This window comes from Schistocerca piceifrons, chromosome 1 (genome assembly GCF_021461385.2).
Source record: "Schistocerca piceifrons isolate TAMUIC-IGC-003096 chromosome 1, iqSchPice1.1, whole genome shotgun sequence".
In the NCBI taxonomy this organism is placed as follows: domain Eukaryota; kingdom Metazoa; phylum Arthropoda; class Insecta; order Orthoptera; family Acrididae; genus Schistocerca; species Schistocerca piceifrons.
The window spans coordinates 1,201,072,626-1,201,094,167 of NC_060138.1; the positions used below are offsets into that span (position 1 = coordinate 1,201,072,626).

At 45.8% G+C, this 21,542-nt stretch overlaps 1 protein-coding gene across 1 annotated transcript in view; it reads left to right on the plus strand.

Moving 5' to 3' along the window:
• The first annotated feature begins 3,044 nt into the window (after positions 1–3,044).
• Positions 3,045–21,542, plus strand: part of LOC124802529 (angiomotin-like protein 1) — a 103,923-nt gene continuing 85,425 nt past the window's right edge. The window contains exons 1-2 of the mRNA XM_047263379.1: positions 3,045–3,166; positions 4,922–5,094. Coding sequence (XP_047119335.1) covers positions 5,016–5,094 — 79 coding nt within the window. The 5' untranslated portion in view covers positions 3,045–3,166; positions 4,922–5,015. The remainder of the gene's footprint in view (positions 3,167–4,921; positions 5,095–21,542) is intronic.

A 21,542-nucleotide genomic window follows, 5' to 3' on the forward strand; every position in this document is an offset into this window, starting at 1 on the left:
TATTCTCTTTCAAATTCTGAAGGTGGCAGGCATAAAATACATGGAGCGAAAGGCTGTGCACAATTTGTACAGAAACTAGAAGGCTGTTATAAGAGTCTAGGGGTACAAAAGGGAAGCAGTGCTTGAGAAGGAGGTGAGACAGGGTTGCAGCCTATCCTCAACGTTATTCAATCTGGGTATTGAGCAAGCAGTAAAGGAAACAAAAGAAAAATATGGAGTAGGAATTAAAATCTATGGAGAAGAAATAAAATCTTTGAGGTTTGCCAATGACATTGTAATCCTGTAAGAGACAGCAAAGGACCTGGAAGAGCAGCTGAGCAGAATAGACAGTGTCTTGAAAGGAGCATATAACATGAACATCAACAAAAGCAAAACAAGGATAATGGAACATAGTCGAATTAAGTCAGGTGGTACTGAGGGAATTAGATTAAGAAATGTGACACTTAAAGAAGTAGATGAGTTTTGCTACTTGGGCAGCAAAATAACTGATGATGGACAAAGTAGACAGCATGTAGACTGGCAATCTAAATGTTTCTGAAGGAGACACGTTTGTTAACGTTGAATATAGATTTGAGTGTAGGGAAGACTTCTATGAAAATATTTGTGTGGAGGGTATCTGTGTCTGGCAGTAGAACATGGGTGATAAACAGTTTAGATATGGAGAGAATAGAAGCTCTTGAAATATGGTGCTATAGAAGAATGCTGAAGATTAGATGGGTAGATCACATAACTAATGAGGAGGTAGTGAATAGAACTGGGGAGAAGAGGAATCTGTAGCACAACTTGACTAGACAAATGTGTCCTACCGACCTGACATTCGTCTGATCGGTAGGTAGGACACATTCTGAGGCATCAAGGGATCACCAATTTAGTGCTGGAGGGTAAAAATAGTAGAGTGAGACCACGAGATGGATACAGTAAGCGGATTCAGAGGGATGTAGGTTGCAGTACTTATTCGGAGGTGACGAGGCTAGCACAGGATAGAGTAGAGTAGAATAGAAAGCTGCATCAAACCAGTCTCTGAACAACAACAACAACAACAACAGGGGCGCTTTACCAGCAGAACGCGCAACGAAGTCATCCTGATAGGCTGACTAAAGTCACGTCTCCTGTGCTCGCTGTAGTTGGCTGACTAAATCACGGGTCCTGCACCGGTTCGCTGATTGGCTGACAGTAGCAAATTCAGCAGCCGCCATCTTATGCCCGTTTTACACGGGACGTGCGACGCGAACAAGAAAGTTGCCATCTACTGCAACACTCCGCACAACAGGTTGCCCAACCAAGAAAAAGCGTTTATGCGGTGCATGCCTGTCTAATCGTCAGCTCTAAGTGTCTACAGTTTTTGTTAACTCCCAGCAAGTGAACCGACGGCCTAAATTTACTTCTCGTGATTATCAAGTATTTTATGTCGTTTTATTATTACTATATTTAATTGTATTTTAGGACACCGTTTTTAGTTGTTTTCGTGCAGTTTACGTGAAACGTAAGTCACTTATATGTGTAAACGACCTCACTACAAATGCTGGGAATCATGGACAAACCAATACAAATGTTGCTTTTCTGTTGCCAATGTTAGTTCACTAGATTAACTCACGTTTCTCTTTTCGTGAGAAGACACATTATGGCTGGTGTGCGAGTGCATAGGCGAATGAACAAGAACATATTTCTACGAGCGGTTCCAGAAAGATCCGGATCACTGGTTTACATTTACTTCCCCATATAAGCGTCTTATCGTTTAAATTCCAATGAATGCTTCCCACCCGTTAACTATTTATGAGATGGACGAACCAGAACATTTAGTCGAGCAGGAGACAGTTCACAAAGAGCGTCGCGCTGTTTGTCATGTGTGTTCTCCACTTGATCTTTTGCGCAAGTGCGCAGCACTTAAATACGCGTGAGGATAGGATCTGTCGTATTCCATCTAACAGCGATCGTACGTGTGAGTTTTGTGCAAGTGGCCCCGTCTACACGGCGGAACCGGTGCATGATGCAAGCCTACACATCCCATGAAGAAAGGGCTTTAATTTCAATGTGTGTGTGTGTGTGTGTGTGTGGAGTTAATGCACCGTAGTTGGCGGATTTCGTACTCATACTAGCGTGTTCCGAAAAGGGGCAGTTTGAACGACACAGGAAAGAAAAGATCTCTCCAAAGCGCGCCGTTTGTTGTGCTACAGTGGTAGGAAGTCCGATAACGGTGTATAAAATTTTTACCGTTTTGTTTTTCTCACGTTTCGTAAGCCTGTAGAAACCTTTATTATGGGTAAACAGAACGAGCTTGAAGTATATGTATTATAAGAATTGAATGAAAAGAATAGAGTGTATTACACTCATAGGAAAATTGGTGGTGTAGAATGTATGGCACTGGATCGCTAATGATCTATGTAAATGGATTAAGATCAGTGAGACTGAAATAAGCAACTGCTGACATTTAAAGAAAGATGTTGTATTAAAACTGTCGGGTAATTTTACGCGAACCAAGCTTGAACGGATGCCAAAATGCACAAAATAAATGTTTTGATTAAATCACATACTTTTGCTAGTTACTATGTTTCCTCCAAAATTGCCATGAAGCATATAACATAAAGTAACTTAGGCGTCATTATAATACTGAACCTACAACTAGGTGGCTGAATGCCTTAATGAAATAACCATTTACAGAAGATTACAAAAGTTTGCTGTCCAAGTTACCAAATTACTGTTTTTGCAGTATTCGTAATTCTACTTGAAAGGGTGTCAACATCAGCAATTTACTGAAAATGCTCTTCTCTGAACAACTTACTTTCAAACTGCCGCTTTCTGTACTGATGAATTAGACGTACGGGTGATAGTGTTGTATAAGCAATGCGCTCATGAATAAGTGATGCTGTTCTTAAAAGACAGAGGCTCATTCTGGCAAGCGGTAACAAGTAATTTAAAAGAAATTATATGCCGCAATAGCACTTCAAATTTCGAAACCACAGCCAAACAATAATAATAGCAAAGACATACTTCTCACAACATGATCTGCGACAGAGAATTGTTAGAATAGTATCTTTGGTCTCCGTGAAAGAAATCATGAGACCGACATTGTTTTGTCCACTTTTTACGTAGAGCTATTCAATCGCCATCTATTGAGATTATCGGAAATTAAGTTCCAACAGACGGGATGAGGGGTGAATTGTGTAACGTAAGTTTAAGGCTTAAAAAACGTTGGGACGTTCTTGTGGACGCATAAGTTTGTAATGAACATACGACTTAAGTCTGAATATTTGAAAAATGGTTTAGTTTAATATCTCCTGAACTGAGTTTCATGTATTGCTATGATTTAGATTGCATGGAGTAATTGTGCGATATTGTACCTTTTGTCAAATCAGCGGCTGTTTTAATGTTTTGAATAAGTGCGGGATGACTTGTGTGGTAAACGGTGGATGACGAAACCTAACAACAAATAATGTACCTGTGTTCTAATGTCAATCTCTTAATGATATCACATTCGTTACCAGCAATGTTTACTAATAACTTATACTTTAATCCATTACGTGCCTCAGTTTTTGCGTGTGTGCAAAGTACACAAGAAAATTCGTAACCGACGGTAGCTACCCTTATTTGTACCCAGTTTTACTGCAATAGTTCCTTGTTATTGGGTTCTATCGTGTACAGTGATTTCATTGTATGTTTCGAAGTTTGTTTTTACTGGAGTCTTGTTGACGAGTGAAGAGACTACGCAGAGTGGGATGAAACAATATCTGTTTTTCATGCAGCCTGTAAGCATAACTTAAATGTCAATATTTTGCTTATATGAAGAATTACATATATTAACTGCAGCATGTAGGCTACGACATTTTCTCAGTATTCCACACCAAAATGAAGCTGACTAGTAGTACTGGTCAGTTAAATAACAGCCCAGTTGGTCTTGAATTCGTCTTAAATGAGAGATGTTGCAGTTATTGATTTGACATGTGAGTCATTGACATCGACATTTATACTAAAATGTAGACTTTCACGGCCGGAAATGTCATGTCCATTATAATTATCCGGGCTGTTATGCCGTGGTCGGTTGATGAATTTTGTCTCAATTCCCAACTTTTCGCCTCCGACTGCAGGAGACATCTTCAAGGGGGTCCATAGGTCGATGGAAGGTCCAACACACACAACAATCTCAAGTAGTGAGCCAGTTGGTGTGTTGGACCTTCCATCGACCTACGGACCCCCTTGGAGATGTCTCCCGCAGTCGGAGACGAAAAGTTGGGAATTGAGACAAAATTCATCAACCGACCATGGCATAACAGCCCGGATAATTATAATGGACATCGACATTTATGTAAGACATACAAATGCGTAAATACGTCTTGAGCTGAAAGTTTGTGTGTGACTTTCACTGAAATCTTGTATTTTACAAGATACTTGTTGCCATTAGAAGCAGTCTGCACATTTGCGAAATATTGTTTGAATCTCATAATGCATTTTCTAGAAGTTGTTATATGACGGAGATTGTGTTTATTGATAGATAAATTTGAATTATAACCACAGTGTGGACACTCAGTTTCTGATACCAGTTCTTAAGTTGCTGTTCTTTTGTTAAGCAATTACTCGACTTATTTCTGCAGTAAACTTCTTTTGAGTGTGTGTGACTGATGAAAGCCGCCAGCAATAAGTCGACACATTTCACACTCAGAAGAATTTTATTGAAATGGGCACCATCCACAAAAAAGCTTTTACTCTTGTATGCATTGGTTCGTTCCACATCCCTGAAGGTTTCACATTGTGTTGATAAACCAATAATGATCTAGATTCATCATTAAAGCACTTTTTCCCCTTATTCATCTTCATGTTAGTATATGACAACACCACCATTGGACTATTCTGTATGTTATTGTTGCTTTAAGGATTAAATTCAGTTCTTGTGAATTATCATCTTGCATTGTGTTCTTCCTTTTTCCAGCTATTATGCAGACTGTGCTGGCTCTGTCAGAATTGCAGATAATGTAAAATTAAAATAAGTTTCCAAATGTGGCCATCCTTATATTAATGCCACAATGAGTTCTTTACAACAGTCGAGTCGCTTTATACCATTCACGAATAGTGCTCAGCGGTCACAACTACTTCCTGGACAAGGTATGAAAACTTATTCTTATTTCAGTAGTATTTGTAGGTTCAATTAGAGAAAAACAGTGTTGAAGCTATACTTGTACATACCCATGTATTGCCGCCCATCTGAAATATAGCACTATTTATCGAAATGGCACTTAAGCTGTAGTTGATACAATCTTTGGAGACTACATAGACCAGTGTGCGATAATGCACCCCCCCCCCCCCCCAACTCAGTTGTGGAGATGGTAGAGTCTTTACAGTTTGTTCACAAAGACAACAAGGGCTCCCTAATTCCGAATAAGCAAAAGCTGATCGGCTTCGGTCTGCTCTTGTGTATCTTCCACTGCCAACCTCATTGATCAAAACCCAGAATCTTGTGTCGAGCCATTGCAGAGTGATTGTTGTGCCTCTATTGATTAGTGACAAAATGGTTCCTAACCCATCATGGGGCAGTGTCAGATACACTTTCCACTTTTGGGAGTAGGGCAAGTGGTAGTAAGCTGGCAAGTGTGTTCATGTTAAATGATAACAAAATGTTGTTAAATGCCATGTAAATAAATACTCATGTCTACTTGTTAGAAATGTATTTTGGCACTCTCTTTCAGTGGTTGTCAGCTAACATAGGCAACTATCACTTTTAAATTACCATGCCTTTTTTAATATTAATTGTAATTACATATAAATACAGTTACTGTAAAGTAATAAAATGTTCCTTAAATAACTACACATTTGTGACAAAATATGAGGTATTCATGGTGCATTGAGTTACTGTGTTGTTGTGGTGGATATGATGTTCGGACAAACATTTGTATAAAGAAAGAGATATAAAATGAATAAATCAATAAATAAAATATATAGAGATACATAGCTTTCAGGGATGATAGCTAGAGTGCAGTGCTATCATCTGAGATATAGTTTGTTATCGCTTGAAATGTTTAAAAGTTAATTCGGAGGTTCCTTGTGAAAATATTTAATTACTGAAAAACATTAACTTCTGTAGGTTTTATGTTATTGAAACAATTGTTTCATTGGATTAGCCCCATTTTTTTCTGAGATTGCATATGTATTCAGTTTTTCTCTATTATTTAACTGTGATTTATTTTTGAATTTCTAAAAGCTGTAAGAAGCCATATTTCAGACTGTTACATTTAGCTGTTTCTGCCGCATTGTCTGTTCTCTGGCTAAGCGAGCAACCACTGTCCACATGCTCTGTGCTTTACTCATTTCTGGCCGCACCGGTGTCCATATTTGTACCTGTGCAGGGCTGTTCCGATTGTCCTGTTGGACGAGCACACCACTTAGCTTCCAGCCGTACAATCAAATTTACCTCATACCAATTCTACATGGTGGAATAAATGCACTTTAAAGTGTAACTGTGTGTGTGGTTGGAGGCGCATTTGTAAAGTTGCTTCCTGGTACTGCTTCCTTTACAAGGAGATTTTTTGAAACCACATATGCAGTTGTATAGGTATTATGACTCACTTCACTCATTTGCTGGGGTGGGCACTTGTTTACAAACAATAAAAAAAAATCCTATGATCTGCTATGTGACTAAAGCTGCAATAAAAATGACAGTAATTGCCATGTTGTAAGTTTTAGTACTGGCCCGTTTTAATTGATTTGCCTATGAGAACTGACACCAAGCATGATTATTCAACGTGAAATTATCAATTTCAATTTCACGAATCTTGTAAGAATTTGTTACACCTCAGTGTCAGTTTTTACTTTTGTTAACGTGTAATACATGGTTGACGGCTAGTAAGGTGGCAGATAGAGCCACTTGGAAAATAAATTGGCATGTGAGTGCAAGTGTAGTGCCAGCACTGCTTGACATAAGTTGACTTGTTCCCTCCTTGTTGTCCCTTACCCAATTGACAGACTGTGTCCAAGGGTAGAAGTCATGGGCAGAATGAGTTACAGTATGCTTGATGCACAATACAGCGATCATATCTTGTGGTGCTCAGGCTTGGTCGACCAGAAGCTTTATGACAAGTATACTTGTTCTCGTGTTCCTACACAGTCAAACATTGGGCCACTGTCACATCAGAATGCTCCACAAATCTGAATATTGCACATTTCAACCAGCCATCCAAATAGAGACTCGTAGTTAAGCTGCTTTCAAACTGTCAGGGGCTGATGGTGCTGTTTCACACTGGTAAGCAGCATCTTCACATCCGTCATCACTCAACATCTGGTACAGTTGATTTCCCTCTTATACCCACTACCAGGCATGGTAACAACACTGAACAGTAACAACAGCAATACACTTTGATGACTATTCTACTTGTCACTGAGTATTGCAACTCCAGTCATTAACCTACCTGTCTATTTTGGGTCAATGTATGAAGATACATGGACATCCAACAATGTCTCCTAGTTGCATCAGTTATTTTTGTGAGCCAGTTCATTTACCTTTCACACAAACATATGGCTTAATAAGTGTTTAAGGCTAGATTCAAATGATTGTAATTAATAGACATCACCACACCTATTCAATAAAATGGAATGCAAACAGTCACTAAAATCAGTTTTTAATTATGGAAAGGAGAATTGATGTATTTAGTGCAATTAAAGGAATATACGTGAAACTTATTTAAATTTAGTGTACCCCCAGAAATGTCTTCACAAACCCCTGTGGCTACAGGTATCTTTTGGAGATATGTGTATCTGATTGTATATCTCTGTTTTAGTTCAACCAGTGAAAATACCACAGACTTCATTCAGAAGACTGAATGGATAGCTCAGCCAACTAAAACACTAAAGGATGGTTTCAGTTGAAAGAATGAACACGTGTTTCGACTGACAAGAAGCAGACTGGTTTCACTTGAAACAGAAAGAGTGAATAATTCCATAGCAGCTCAGCTTGGCCAAAGCTGCTACAGGTCAGGGAGCTGAGCGATTATGGTGCAGCTGCAGGTCAGTGAGCAGAGGCAGGTGCGATGGCATGTGGGCTGCAGCAGGGGAGATGAGCAGGTGTTGTTCTTTACCGGAAGTTTGCAACATAGGATGGCTGTACACCTCAGGAGATACAAGATGATAGACGACATAAAGGGAAGAGGAAATTGTGCAGACCTGAAGAGGATGGCAGAAGACCGGACAGCCTGGAGAACTACCATGTGAAAACCTGCCTTTAGGCAGAACACATGAGGATGATGATGCTGATGTTGTTGTTGTTGATGATGATGATGATGATGATGATGATGATGATGATGGGTTTGACCTGCCACCACTTTTCCAAATTTTTCAGGCATGTGGATCATGCAGGGAAGGTCGCCCAGTGTGTCTCTTCCACTTCTGTGCCTTTCCACCTTAGCACCCTTCTTTTTCCAGTAAGGCAGTATGCCCAAAACCCAGCCCGGTAGCCATCCTGTTGCGTGTCGGGGGAGGGAGGTCATCAATTACCTGCTTGGTAGTAGCCCTCTGACCATGCAGGGTTCACACTATTGGTGACTGAGCTGATATCTCCCATACATACCTAGGAGTATGTGCCTGTCGTGACTAGGGCACAGGGGCTCTGAGCAGCAGATTACTGGCCAGGTAACTGTTGCTGAGGCTGGGGGGTGTCCATGGGGAGAATCTCCATTCGGAGTGGGTGGCACTGTGGTGGATGACTTGACTATGAAGCTTTCTCCTGATATTGGTCTCACAGCTCCAGCAGTCTCTTCAGAAGGAAAGAGCTCGATTAATGCAGAGAGATACGATCCTAAAATGTTTCCATCCCTGGCTACGCTGTGGGAGGAACATCAGGCTAAGGGACAAGTAGAGAAATACTCCCCCGAATACTTGGTTTGTTCAAGGACAGATGGGAATTCCTTTTTGGCTGCAAAGCCGTTATTCATTGTAGAGATGCTAGGGAATAAGTTTGGGGAAATTGCAGCCATCTCTGAAATAGAGTGGGTCACTTCTGGTTAGAACAGCATCCCCTGCCAGACATGGGTGTTGCTTGCTTGTGACAAATTGGGTAACATTTCAGTGTCTGTCACTCCCCATAGTAGTCTAAACATGGTTCGAGTCATCATTTTTGATTGTGACCACCTCTTGTAGCCTGATAATGAGCTATGTGCCAACTTGGAGTGATGGGGTACACTTTGTCATGTCCATAGGGAGCCAAAGGACAATAGGGTTACTACCAGGGGCTGTATCGGCCTTTGAGGGCAATTCATTGCCTGGAAAGTTAAAATTGGTGGTACACCGATGTGACGTGAAATAATATCTCCCCCCCCCCTCCCCTCCCCATGCTGTGCTTCAGATGTATGAAATTTGGGCACGTCATCGTGTTGTGACATCAGGCCAGTTTGTAGGGATTGTGAACGCCTGTTGCACGTGGACGTTCCTTTTGCTCCTCCCCCTGTCTGCATCAACGGTGGAGGGCACCATTCTCCGTGCTCACCAGACTGCACTATCTTTCAGAGAGAGAGAGAATACAAGAATATAAGACTGGACAGACTGATATAACAAGAGGCCAAGGAAAAGTATGAGCATCTACACCCTGCATGCATAACAATGTGACAACATTGCCCTCTCTGCTGGTGGTACTCTCCTCCATTATGCTTCCTACAGTAAGCCCTAAGAGCCACTTGCCCATGCTTTGTCCACCTGATGGTTGGGAGCTCTCCCCATGCTGTATCCCCCACACCCATTTTGGGAACAATGGCTCCCCACCTACTGGGGATGCAGATCCCCTTCTGCAGCCGAGACACATCACTCTCATACAGCTTATCACTCCAGGAAGTGGTCCCTTGGGACAGTCTCCTCCTAGGTTTCTGCTGGTCTTCAACCGGATTCTAGCCAGTGGTTGAAGAAGCCACAGGCTGTTGGTTGTAGGGCTTCATGATCTTCTTCATTCCCGGAAACTAATTCAAGGAAATCCTCCCACTCATCCAAACCCCTAAAGAAAAGAAAGACAAAAAGAAGTCTTCCAAGATGAAGGAAATTCTAGTGGCCACCATATCTCCCATGTTCTGCTTCTGAGCCCACAGCAACGATCCCGGTGGCCCCAGAGGCTTCAGATTGCACCACACAACATGCCCCAGAACTTGTAGGTCTTGATACCATACACTCTGAACCAGTGGGAGCAGGTGACCCTGAGACATAACCTGTCTTTTGCCTTCACAGTATACTGACAGCACAGTACTCCAGTGGAGTTGTAGTGGTTATTCCCCGCCACCAGGTTGAGTTCCTTCCTTGCTTTCTGCATTACTGTTCAGCAAACTTAGTTTCCAGCAACACAGATCCTGTGCCCTTCGTGGCTACTGGGGATATATGTTTTAAGAATCACGCTGATCATGATGGGGTGTCAAGTGAAGTTTGCACACACTTTCTTAACTCTGTATATAGTGAACTGGTCCCCCTTGATACAACTTTGGAGGATGTTGCTGTTTGAGTTAGGGCATTTCAGGATTTTACTACCTATAATGTTTATCTCCCTCCCTATGATGGAATGCCTGAGAATGTATTGTGTGCATTGGTTTCTCAGATCGCCCCATCTCCCCCCTTCCTAATCTTGGGCGACTTCAATACTCATAACCCTATGTGGGGTGGAACCTCGAATGCTGGAGGAGGTAAAGACGCCAAAAACTTCCTGGCACATCTTGACCTCTGTCACTTGAGTACTGGTGCCTCCACACACTTCAGTGTGACACATGGAACTTACTTTGGCTATTGATCTTCCTGTTTGCAGCCATGGCTCTTCAATGCCATACGTGACATCTGTCAGTTGACCTTCTCATCGGCTTTAAACGGCTCTGTGCATGGGTCTGTCACTTAATAAAACAATGGAAGCAAGAATGCTGCAAATGGTACTGTTCAATCATTGGACCTTGTACGCTTCCTTCGCAGATTTAGGTGAAGAGCAGACGCCTCAATGCATATCAGTCCCCTGCAGGTGAACTTGGTATTTCTTTGAACAGTACTGTATTCACTGACTCAGACACTGTAGCTGAACTTTTTGCTCTGTGTTGTGCTCGAGCCTCTGCCTACAAGAATTGTCGACCTGTCTTTCATATCCTTAAACATTTGATTGAATGATTGAATGTATCTTTCACTACACGGCACCTGGAGCCCTGTAATCCTCCATTCAGTGAGTGGGAATTATACAGCCCCAGAAACAAACCGCATCCACAACTAAATGCTTAAAACCCTACGAGTGGATTGTCAGCGCGACTCCCATCTCAATGGTGGGAGAGTATCGTTGTCCCTGTGATGAAACTGGGTAAGCATCCCCTGCAAATGAACTATGACTGCCCAGTTAGTCTCACTAATGTTCTACGTAAGTTGCTTGAATGTGTGGCGAAATGGCAGCTGTGTTGGCTCTTGAGTCTTGGGGCCTTCTGGCTCCTTCCCAAGGTGGTTTTCACCAAGTCCTTTCCACTGCTGATAATTTGTTTTGCCTGGAGTCTGCCATCCAGACAGATTTTGACTGACGTCAACAGCTTATTGCTGTCTTCTTTGATCTACAAAAGGGTTAATGACATCACAGGGTGACAACACATCCTTTCTGCCTTACATGAGTGGGGTCACCAGGGTCCACTTCCAGTTTTGGCCCAGAACTTCTCATTAGACCGTACTTTCCGTGTTCGAATTCATGCTTCCCACAGTACCCCTCATAATCAAGAGAATGGGGTCCTGCAGGGCTTTGCATTAAGTATCCCCTTCTTTTTAGTGAACATCAACAGTCTAGCTGTGGGTTTTTGGTATCATCCTGCTTGTATGCTGACGAATTTTGCTGTTACTGCTGCTCCTCTAATGTGGATGGTGTTGAACACTGACTTCAGGACACTGTTCAGGAAGCGCAGTCATAGACCCTCACCCGGGGCTTTCAATTTTTTGACACTAGGACTTGTATCATGCACTTCTGTCACCATTGTACTGGTCATCCACAACCAGAATTTTACGTCAATGACAAACTACTCAATGTGGTGGAGACTTACTGCTTTTTGAGACTGGTCTTCAATGCCCGGCTGATGTGGCTTCTCCATCTTCTCCAACTTAAGCAAAGGTGCCGGACACACCTTAGTACACTTTGCTGCTTCAGTAGCAGCAGCAGAGGTGCAGACTGCACTACCCTTCTGCAGCTTTACAAAGCCATGATCCCGTCCCATCTTGGTTATGGAAGTCCAGCATATGGTACGACATCATCCTCAGCATTGTGGTCACTGGACCCTATACACCACTGTGGGGTTTGATTTGCAACAGGAGCCTTTCAGACTAGCCTTGTGAACAACCTGCTTGTGGAGGATGGGATCCCTCCACTACAGACCAGGTACCAACAGCAGCTGCTCAGTTATGCTATGCATGTTCAAATCTCCCCTAAACATCCAAACTGCCATGACCTTTTCCCTGGTAGGGAGGTCCACCTTCCACAACAGAGACCCCCCCAGGGGGTCCACAACTCTTTTGTGGATACGTGCGTGGCGAACACGGGGCCCCGAGCCATTGCAGCCTTCTTTCTCTCCCGGGCTGCATTTCCTTTCCCTTCCCCTCCTTTCCCCTCCATACCCCTTTCCCCTCGCCCTCTCCTCTCCCTCTATTGGTGTCCTTGCTTATGTTGGCCCCCGCTATCCTCCTGGTTCTGTTGGTTTTACACTCCGGCTTTGTTGCGTAATCATCTCCTCCTTTTGGCATTCCTTGGTCCCCCTCTGGGGTTTGACCTCCATTCCAAAATTTCTCTTCCATAGTGTGAGCCATTTGGGGAAGAGCACCTTACCTAGTGTCTCCGACGTGTGCCCTCCTAGTACATTCCACCTTTTCTTTTACGTCGTTGTCTGATGCTAGGGTGCATAGCCAGCACGGTAGCCAGCCCGTGTGGTGGGGTCGCTATGTACCCTTTTGGTTGAGCCCCCTGAACACACAGGGATCACACTTCTGATACCTGAGCTGTGACCTCCTCATGCATGCCTTGGAGTGGTTGCTCGTCATCCTGGAGCATCGGAACTCCCGGCAATGGCCGCCGTGCCAGACGGCCCTTGCTGTGGCTGGGTGGCACCCGTGAGGAGAGCCCCTGATCGGAGTAGGTGGTATCAGGGCGGACGCTATGCAGATGAAACGCATACGGGTCCAAAACTCTGGCCGCTCTTCTGCGGCCGTCTCTCTGCGTGGTACTGATTCCTCAAGTGCTTCTTCTCTTGCCCCTTCGGCCTTCCCTTCCGTGGCTACCCCCTGGGAGGAGGGTCAGGCCCGTCGTCTAGGGGCAAAACCTTTCCCCCGTTATCTAGTTTGCACCAGGACTGATGGAGATACTTTCACCAGTGTCAAACCTTTATTCTTTGTGGAACACATTGAAGACAAGTTCGGCGAAGTGGACTCCCTGAGCAAGATGCGGTCGGGTTCGTTGCTGATAAAAACTGCTTCGGCTGCCCAATCTGCGGCCCTTCGTGCCTGTACCCATCTTGGCACAATTCCCGTGTCCATTACCCCTCACCAGTCTCTAAATATGGTACAAGGTGTGATTTTTCACAGAGACCTCATCCTTCAAACTGATGAGGAACTTCGGGACGATCTCGGACGGAGGGGTGTTCATTTTGTTCGGCGTGTTCAGAAGGGTCCTAAAGATAATCGTATTGATACTGGTGCCTTTATCCTGGCCTTTGAAGGGGATACCCTTCCTGAGAAAGTTAAGATTATGGTCTATCGCTGTGATGTGAAGCCGTACATCCCACCTCCTATGCGGTGTTTTAAGTGCTTGCGTTTTGGCCACATGTCTTCTCGCTGTTCTCAGGACCCTCTCTGTGGTGACTGTGGACGTCCACTCCATGAGGGGAGTCCCTGTGTTCCCCCTCCTGTATGTGTAAATTGTCATGGTAGTCATTCTCCACGTTCAGCAGATTGCCCAGTCTATAAGAAAGAAAAAAAGATACAGGAGTATAAGTCCCTTGATCGTTTAAGCTACACAGAGGCCCGTAAGAAATATGCACGATTGCACCCTGTGTCCATGACATCTAGTTACGCCTTGGTTACATCTTCATCCCTTCCTCCCCCTTCCTTACCCCCATCCCGGACCCCTCTCCTTCCCCCCTCCCCTGCGGCTCCCACACCTTCTCCTCTGGGCGCTGCTCCCCCTCCCCAGCCGGAGAAGTGTCCCACTCCTTCGGCGTCTGCCGGTCAAGGGCGCCTCTCCCGGGATGCCCCTTCCCGGCACCTTCCAGGTCAAAGGTCTGCTGCAGCGCGGCGACCGCGAGAGCCGCGGTCTATCGGTCCCCAGGTCGCCCGGTCTCTTTCTGTTCCTGATCTTGCTGCAGATGGCTCCATTATGCCACACAGCCCTCCTTGATCTCAGCCTGAAAAGAAGAAGAAACATAAGTCCCGGGACAAAGAGCCTCTGGTGTCACCGGAGGTCCCTTCCCCGACTTCACAACCGGATTCTGACCTGTCGTTTATGGATGTTGCCCCCTCCTTGTCGGTGACGGGTGGGGACCCGGCGGTATGACTGGATTTAGCATGTTTAGCCCTCCTTTAAACCATCGTTCTGTGGTTCTCCAATGGAACTGTAATGGATACTATCGTCACCTTCCAGAATTAAAATCCCTTCTTTCGTCCTACTCTGCAGCTTGTGTGGTTCTCCAGGAATCTCATTTTACTGATGCTCACTCACCGACCCTCCGTGGGTTCCGTGTTTTCTGTCGAAATCGGGTCGGACCCTTGCGGGCTTTTGGTGGCGTTTGTACGTTGGTCCGTACAGACATTGCTAGCACGTGGATTCCTCTCCAAACTACATTGGAAGCGGTTGCTGTTAGGGTCCACTTAGACTCTGCAGTCACAGTTTGCAATCTTTATCTCCCTCCTGACAGGACTCTTACACCTGCTGCCTTACCCACCCTTCTTCAGCAACTTCCTCCTCCTTCCTCCTCCTTGGGGATTTTAATGCTCATCATCCTTTGTGGGGCAGTGCCTTTCCATCTAGACGAGGTCTTCTTATAGACCAATTTATTGCAGACCACGACCTGTGCCTTCTTAATGATGGCTCCCCTACTCATTTCAGTGCTGGTCATGGTACCTTTTCTGCCATTGATCTTTCTCTTTCTTCTCCCTCTCTCCTCCCTTCATTACACTGGTCGCCACACGCCGACCTTTGTGATAGTGACCAGGGAGTTGATTATCACGCTCAATTCCCGCTCCCCGATGGAGAGGTTACCTCGTTCGTCTTTCCACCGCGCCGATTGGCCTCTATATACTGCACAGGTCGAGTTTTCTCCCTCTTTGTCGCGTTGTATTGATGACGTCCTACGTGACGTGTCTGACGCGATTGTTCGCGCTGCTAACCTTGCTGTCCCGCGCTCATCTGGACAATTTCATCGTCGGCAAGTCCCGTGGTGGAGTACGGCCATTGCCATTGCCATCCGTGATCGCCGTCGAGCTTTGCAACACTTTAAGAGGCACCCATCTGTAGCCAGCCTTTCTACCTTTAAGCGCCTTCGCGCTAAAGCCCGTTATTTAATCAAACAGAGCAAGCGGATATGTTGGGAACGATTCGTTTCTTCCCTTGGTTCCACTGTCCCTCTGTCACGGGTATGGGCTACACTTCGCTCTCTCCAAGGTTGCCATCGGCAGTCCACCCTCCCAGGCCTTCACCTCCCAGATGGCATTTGTACGGACCCATTAGTTCTCGCAGAACATTTTGCAGTGGCATCAGCGTCGGCCTCCTATCCAGCTGCTTTCCTTCATCAAAAACAGCAGGCTGAAGCTGTCACCTTATGTTTCACCACTTGTGAGTCAGAATCTTACAACGAACCTTTCACTGAATGGGAATTTCTTTCTGCTCTATCTTCTTCTCACGATACGGCCCCTGGCCCAGATTCCATTCATAACCAGCTGCTTCAACATCTCAGTGCTCCACAACGGCACCATCTTCTTGGGGTGTTTAACCGTATCTGGCTCCGGGGTGACTTCCCTTCTCAGTGGAGGGATAGCATTGTGGTCCCTGTCCTTAAGCCTGGTCAGAACCCCCTATCTGTTGACAGCTATCGGCCAGTTAGTTTGACCAATGTTGGTTGTAAGTTACTTGAACGGCTGGTAGCCCGTCGGCTCACTTGGGTCCTCGAATCTCGGGATCTATTGTCCCCTTACCAGTGTGGCTTTCGAGAGGGACGATCTCCAATCGATTATTTACTTCGCTTGGAATCCGCAGTTCGGCAGGCTTTTTCCCAGCGCCGCCATTTGGTTGCAGTGTTTTTTGACCTTCGCAAGGCCTATGACACGGCCTGGCGCCATCACATCTTACTAACCCTTCATCAGTGGGGTCTTCGGGGCCCACTCCCGATTTTTATCCGCCAGTTCCTGATCCATCGGTCATTCCGAGTTAGAGTTGGTACTGCTTTTAGTTCTCCATGGACCCAGGAGACGGGCATCCCACAGAGTTCTGTCTTGAGTGTCCTTTTCCTCATTGCTATCGATGGACTTGTGGCCTCTGTCGGTCCCTTGGTCGCCCCTGCCCTGTATGTGGATGATTTCTGCATTTGGGTTAGTTCCTCCTCGATGCCATCTGCAGAACGGCAGCTCCAGGTGGCTATACGGCGTGCCTCTGCATGGACCCTCTCACACGGGTTTCAATTCTCTCCTTTAAAATCGCGGGTGGTCCACTTCTGTCGCCGTACTACGGTCCACCCTGATCCAGAGCTCTATCTCGCTGCACAAAGATTGCCTGTGGTTCCACAGTTTCGTTTCCTAGGTCTTCTTTTCGACAACAAGCTCACTTGGCTGCCCCATATCAGACTCCTGAAGGTAGGATGTTTCCGTAAACTCAATGTCCTTCGCTTCCTTGCCCACTCCTCTTGGGGTGCGGACCGTTCCCTCCTCCTCCGTCTTTATCGTGCTTTAGTTCTGTCACGTTTGGACTATGGCTGTCAAGTTTATGGTTCAGCTGCTCCTTCCACGCTGCACGTGCTGGATCCGGTCCACCATCGTGGTATCCGTTTGGCCACCGGTGCCTTCCCTACTAGCCCTGTTGATAGTCTCCTGGTTGAAGCTGGGATCCCCCCCCTTTCTGTTCGGCGGTCCCAGCTTCTGGTGTCTTATGCCCTTACTATCCGTTCTTCTCCCGCTCATCCTTCCTATTCTATCCTATTCCCAGACCATGGACGTCGCCCGCCTGACTCCCGCCCTCGGGCGGGTTTACCGGTTGGACTGCGCCTTGCGTCTCTTAACCGTGATTTTCGGCTTCCTTCTTTGTCCTGTCTTCCTCGCTCCCTCCCCTCCACCCCTCCTTGGTTAGTTCCTCGGCCTCGAATTCGGATGGATCTCCGCCGCGGTCCGAAAGATTCCATCCCCCCCGGTGGTGTTCCGTTCCTTTTTCCGCCAAATTTTATGGGAGTTTCGGGATGCTGTTGTTTTTTACACTGATGGCTCTAAATCTGCTGATCATGTTGGGTATGCCTTCACGTCCTTTGTTGGAACAGAAAATCATCTACTGCCACCCTCATGTGGGGTGTTTACTGCGGAATTGATGGCAATTTCCCGGGCCCTTACCTTTATTAAACAATCCCAACACAACCGCGTTTTGTTATGTACGGACTCGATGAGTGGCCTTCTTGCTATTGACCGGTGTTTTTCGCGCCATCCCTTGGTCTCTGCCATCCATGACCATCTCGCTGATCTTCACCGTGCTGCTTGTTCCATTGACTTCCTATGGGTCCCGGGCCATGTGGGTATCCCGGGTAATGAGCTCGCTGATCGTTTGGCTGGGGGAGCAGTTACTTACCCCCCGTTTTCTGTCACCCCTCCTGCAGCGGATTTACGGCTTCACATCAAATCCCACTTTGCACAGTCATGGGCCAATTCTTGGGAGGCTACTCCACTGTCTAATAAACTTCGTGCCATTAAGGTGAATCCAGGCCCTTGGCGTTCTTCCTTTCGCCTCTCCCGCAAGGACTCGACCACACTGTGTCGTCTCCGCATTGGCCATACCAGGCTGACCCATGGTTTCCTTTTGCGTGATGAGCCACCCCCGCTATGTGGTTGTGGAGCCTTCCAGTCAGTGGCCCACATTTTGGTTGAATGCCCCCTTCTTTTGGCTCTGCGTGCTAAGTACAGACTCCCCCACACTTTACCTTTGATGTTGGCTGACGATTTCCGGATGGTCTCTCTGGTTCTAGGTTTCCTCCGGGAGAGTGGTTTTTATTCTCAGTTCTAAAGTTTTTAATCTCCCTCTGGTGTTGGGGCAGGGCGGTGAGTGTTTGGGTGTCTCCCACTGTAGGCAGTGTTCAGAGATTCCCGATTCACCTCCCTGACCGGAATCCTCTTTTCTTTCCCTTTTACTCTGTTTTTACCCCTTCTTTTTAAGGCTTGGTTAGTTTTTCTATTCCCATACGTACTTTCTGCATTATAGCAGTTGTACCTTTTAAGTCACAGGTGGTCTTGGCTATGCTGCTTCAACATAGTGTTGGGTTCGTTCTCTTGCCAACTTCCCTCATTTGTTTTTACTATTGACAACGTGACTGCCCTTTTACGTTTCCCCTTTTTCCGTTTTATTGTTCGGACTTTTCTGAGATGTCCCGTTAGCAGAATGGAGTCTATTTGAAACAAGGGACTGATGACCTTGCTGTTTGGTCCCTTTAACCTCAAATAACCAACCAACCACAACAGAGACCTAGAATTGGGGTCATAATTGCAGTTTGACTAAAACATATCTACTCTGAATGTCAACTTTCCCCACTGTCGCCTCTTGTCAGTGAGTAATCGCGTACATTCCATGTGTTTTACTCCGACCTCAGATCTATCTTGATTTGTCATTTGGACCGAAAGATTGTCAACACCATGGTGTTTCGCCTCCTGTTCCTGGGTGTCTTTTATGTGTTTCCAGGTTTGGAAGTGGTATACAATGATAGCTTAATGGTCAGTCGACAAACTGGTTTTGCACACACACGTGCAAGGTGAAGTGTTCTACTGTCCTAGCTGGCCAGGTGGATGCAGCATCTTCACTGCTGAATGGGTGGCCATCAAACAAGCCCTTAGCCATGCTAATTCTTGCAGTGGCAAGATTCTTCTAATCTGCAGTGACTCCCTGAGCAGCCTTGGGCTCTAGACCAGTGCTACCCTCATCACCCATTAGTCATGCCTATCCAGGATCTTCTTTTTGACCTCCATAAAGCTGGACAGCAAGTAGTCTTTGTTTTTACCCCTGGACATGTTGAGATCTCAGGGAATGAACGTGCTGACAGCTTGGCAAATTTGACCACCAGGATGCTGATTTTGGAAAAGGGGTCCGAGAACTGTGCATCTTTGGTTGACTCTACGCCATCAGTTGTTGGATGTCTGGAACTTGGAATTATTCGCCATGGACTCTTCAATCAGAGGGCAATAAAGGAGATATGACCACACAGGGTCTTCCCTTCTTACAGGGAATCGATTGTCCTTTTTCGGCTACACATTGGACATACTTGGCTTACCCACAGCCACTTTCTCCAACATTAGGCCCACGTTAATGCCGATGTGGTGTCTGCCTGATCTTACTAGACTGCCCAAATTTGGCTGTTTTGTGGCGATATCTTAAACTTCCTGGCTGACCCGGTTTTACATTTCGCCCGCGAAGATAGTTTCTGCTTATCTCTGTGAGGTGAGGCACTTTGGCATCAATGACTGCCTGAGGGGTTGGAGGGACACCCTTCACCTGCTGTGGCCCATCAGTGGGGTCCCATGGCAACCCTTGCTTGAGGTCTGGGCTGGTCCCTACCCTTCCTACTTTTTTATTCTCCTTGTTTGTGTTTGCCATTTTTAATGTTTTATCTATCTTAAACTTTCATAATCTTGTCTGTGTTGCTTATTTTATTGGGGCAGCAGATGGTGTGGTGGTGCTGGTGGTTTGCAGAGGGTGTATCTTCCACAGCATACCAAACTCCATGAATCTCCAACGGTATTCTGGGCAGAGTGTATCAACATCTTTATCACCTCTCACTCCCCCTACTTCTCCATGATTATATGTGTCTTATTGTATCTGGCTTGCAGTCAGGCTTACCAGGAATTGCCTTCCTCTTCTGAGGTTTATTCCTGGTTCGATACATAAAAGATGAAGGGACTGAGACCTCACAGTTTGGTCCCTTTAACACCAACAACCAACCTACCTTGTGTTTTTTACCAGTCCCTCTAAATTGCAATAAACCTGTAGACTCCAGCATTTAAGACAAGGGTAACTTTAACGTTAAGCTAAATGTCCCTACATTCTACCATGGGCAAACAAGATACACACACACACAAACCAAAAAGTCAACAATAAAGAAAAATATTTACTACGGCACCACATTGTGCTGGCACTGCAACACTCCTGATGTGGTACGAACGAACCATTGAGACAACAGCTACCACTGCCACCAGAAGTAGCAGTGTCAGAGTATCTGATGACCACTTTCTGGCAGCAGATGTAGTGACTCGGGTTGCTTGAGGCTGCTGTGGGTTGAGGGAGCTGAGCAGCAGTGCAGGACAGGTCAGGTGCTTCGTAGCGTCGTGCAGTGTGTTGGGCCTCATGGGCACATTGGGGAGAACGACAGGTGCCCATTGTTAGCAAATCATGATGCTGATGCCACAGGTTAGTGAGGGCAGCCAATGCAGTGGTGTGCCATCTGCAGTGAGGAAAATGAGAGGTTTTGTCCGTTACTGGATGTTTCGCAGCACAGGGTGACTCTACACCTCAGTGCTCTCTAGGATGGTCCGTCATGTGCTTAGGTAAGTGTAACTGACTGTGCAGTCCAATACAACAGTCGTTTAGGACCGGTGTGGGACGACCAAGACTACAGCAGATGTTCACAGAACGGCCAGGGGACAGTTTGGATGCGCCGTGCCTGGGTAGTGTGCGGGAAGACAACTTGCAGATCATCCACAAACAACCCTCAGTAGCTGAAGGGTTGGCAACACACTAGTCTTCACCTCATCTACGACGTCCAAATAGGCTGCAACAGCAGACCACAGCTGTGACTTGGATTGGAATGCCTGTCTCTTGGTGTCAGAGTGAACAAGCAGATAGCCGAAAGACTGTAGTCGATCGGCTTGCCATGGTTTCAGTGAAATTCAATAGAAAGTCTTTCTCTCTGGCACTGGGGACACGTACAGAATGGTGGCATGACTGAATGTGTCCACGAGCTGCAAAAGCCTGGTTATTTAAAAAGCATAGCTCACATCTATGGTCCGGTTGCTGTAGGCAAGTGATCGTATTTCTCCTGGTTTATTGGATTTAGCAGCATTCATTGCCTTATTGTGGTGGTTCAGTAACTATTGTTGGTTGTCGAGCTCAGGTCTTTCTCTAATGTTGGACTGTTGCAGTGGTGCTCTGGTGCTTGGAGTTACAGAGCCTTACTTCCGACAGCCCTGTTATGGTGTAATGCAGAGTTTGCTAATTTGCTTCTTTCACTTGGAAGTTGTGTGCCTTCTGCTGCATTCGCATTACACCATATTGACGTGCTGATTGATACACCAGCTTCACTCGAATGAATGAATGAATAGCCCATCTGATAAGGAAAACTAAAACCAAGTGACTTTTTTTTTTCTTTCTT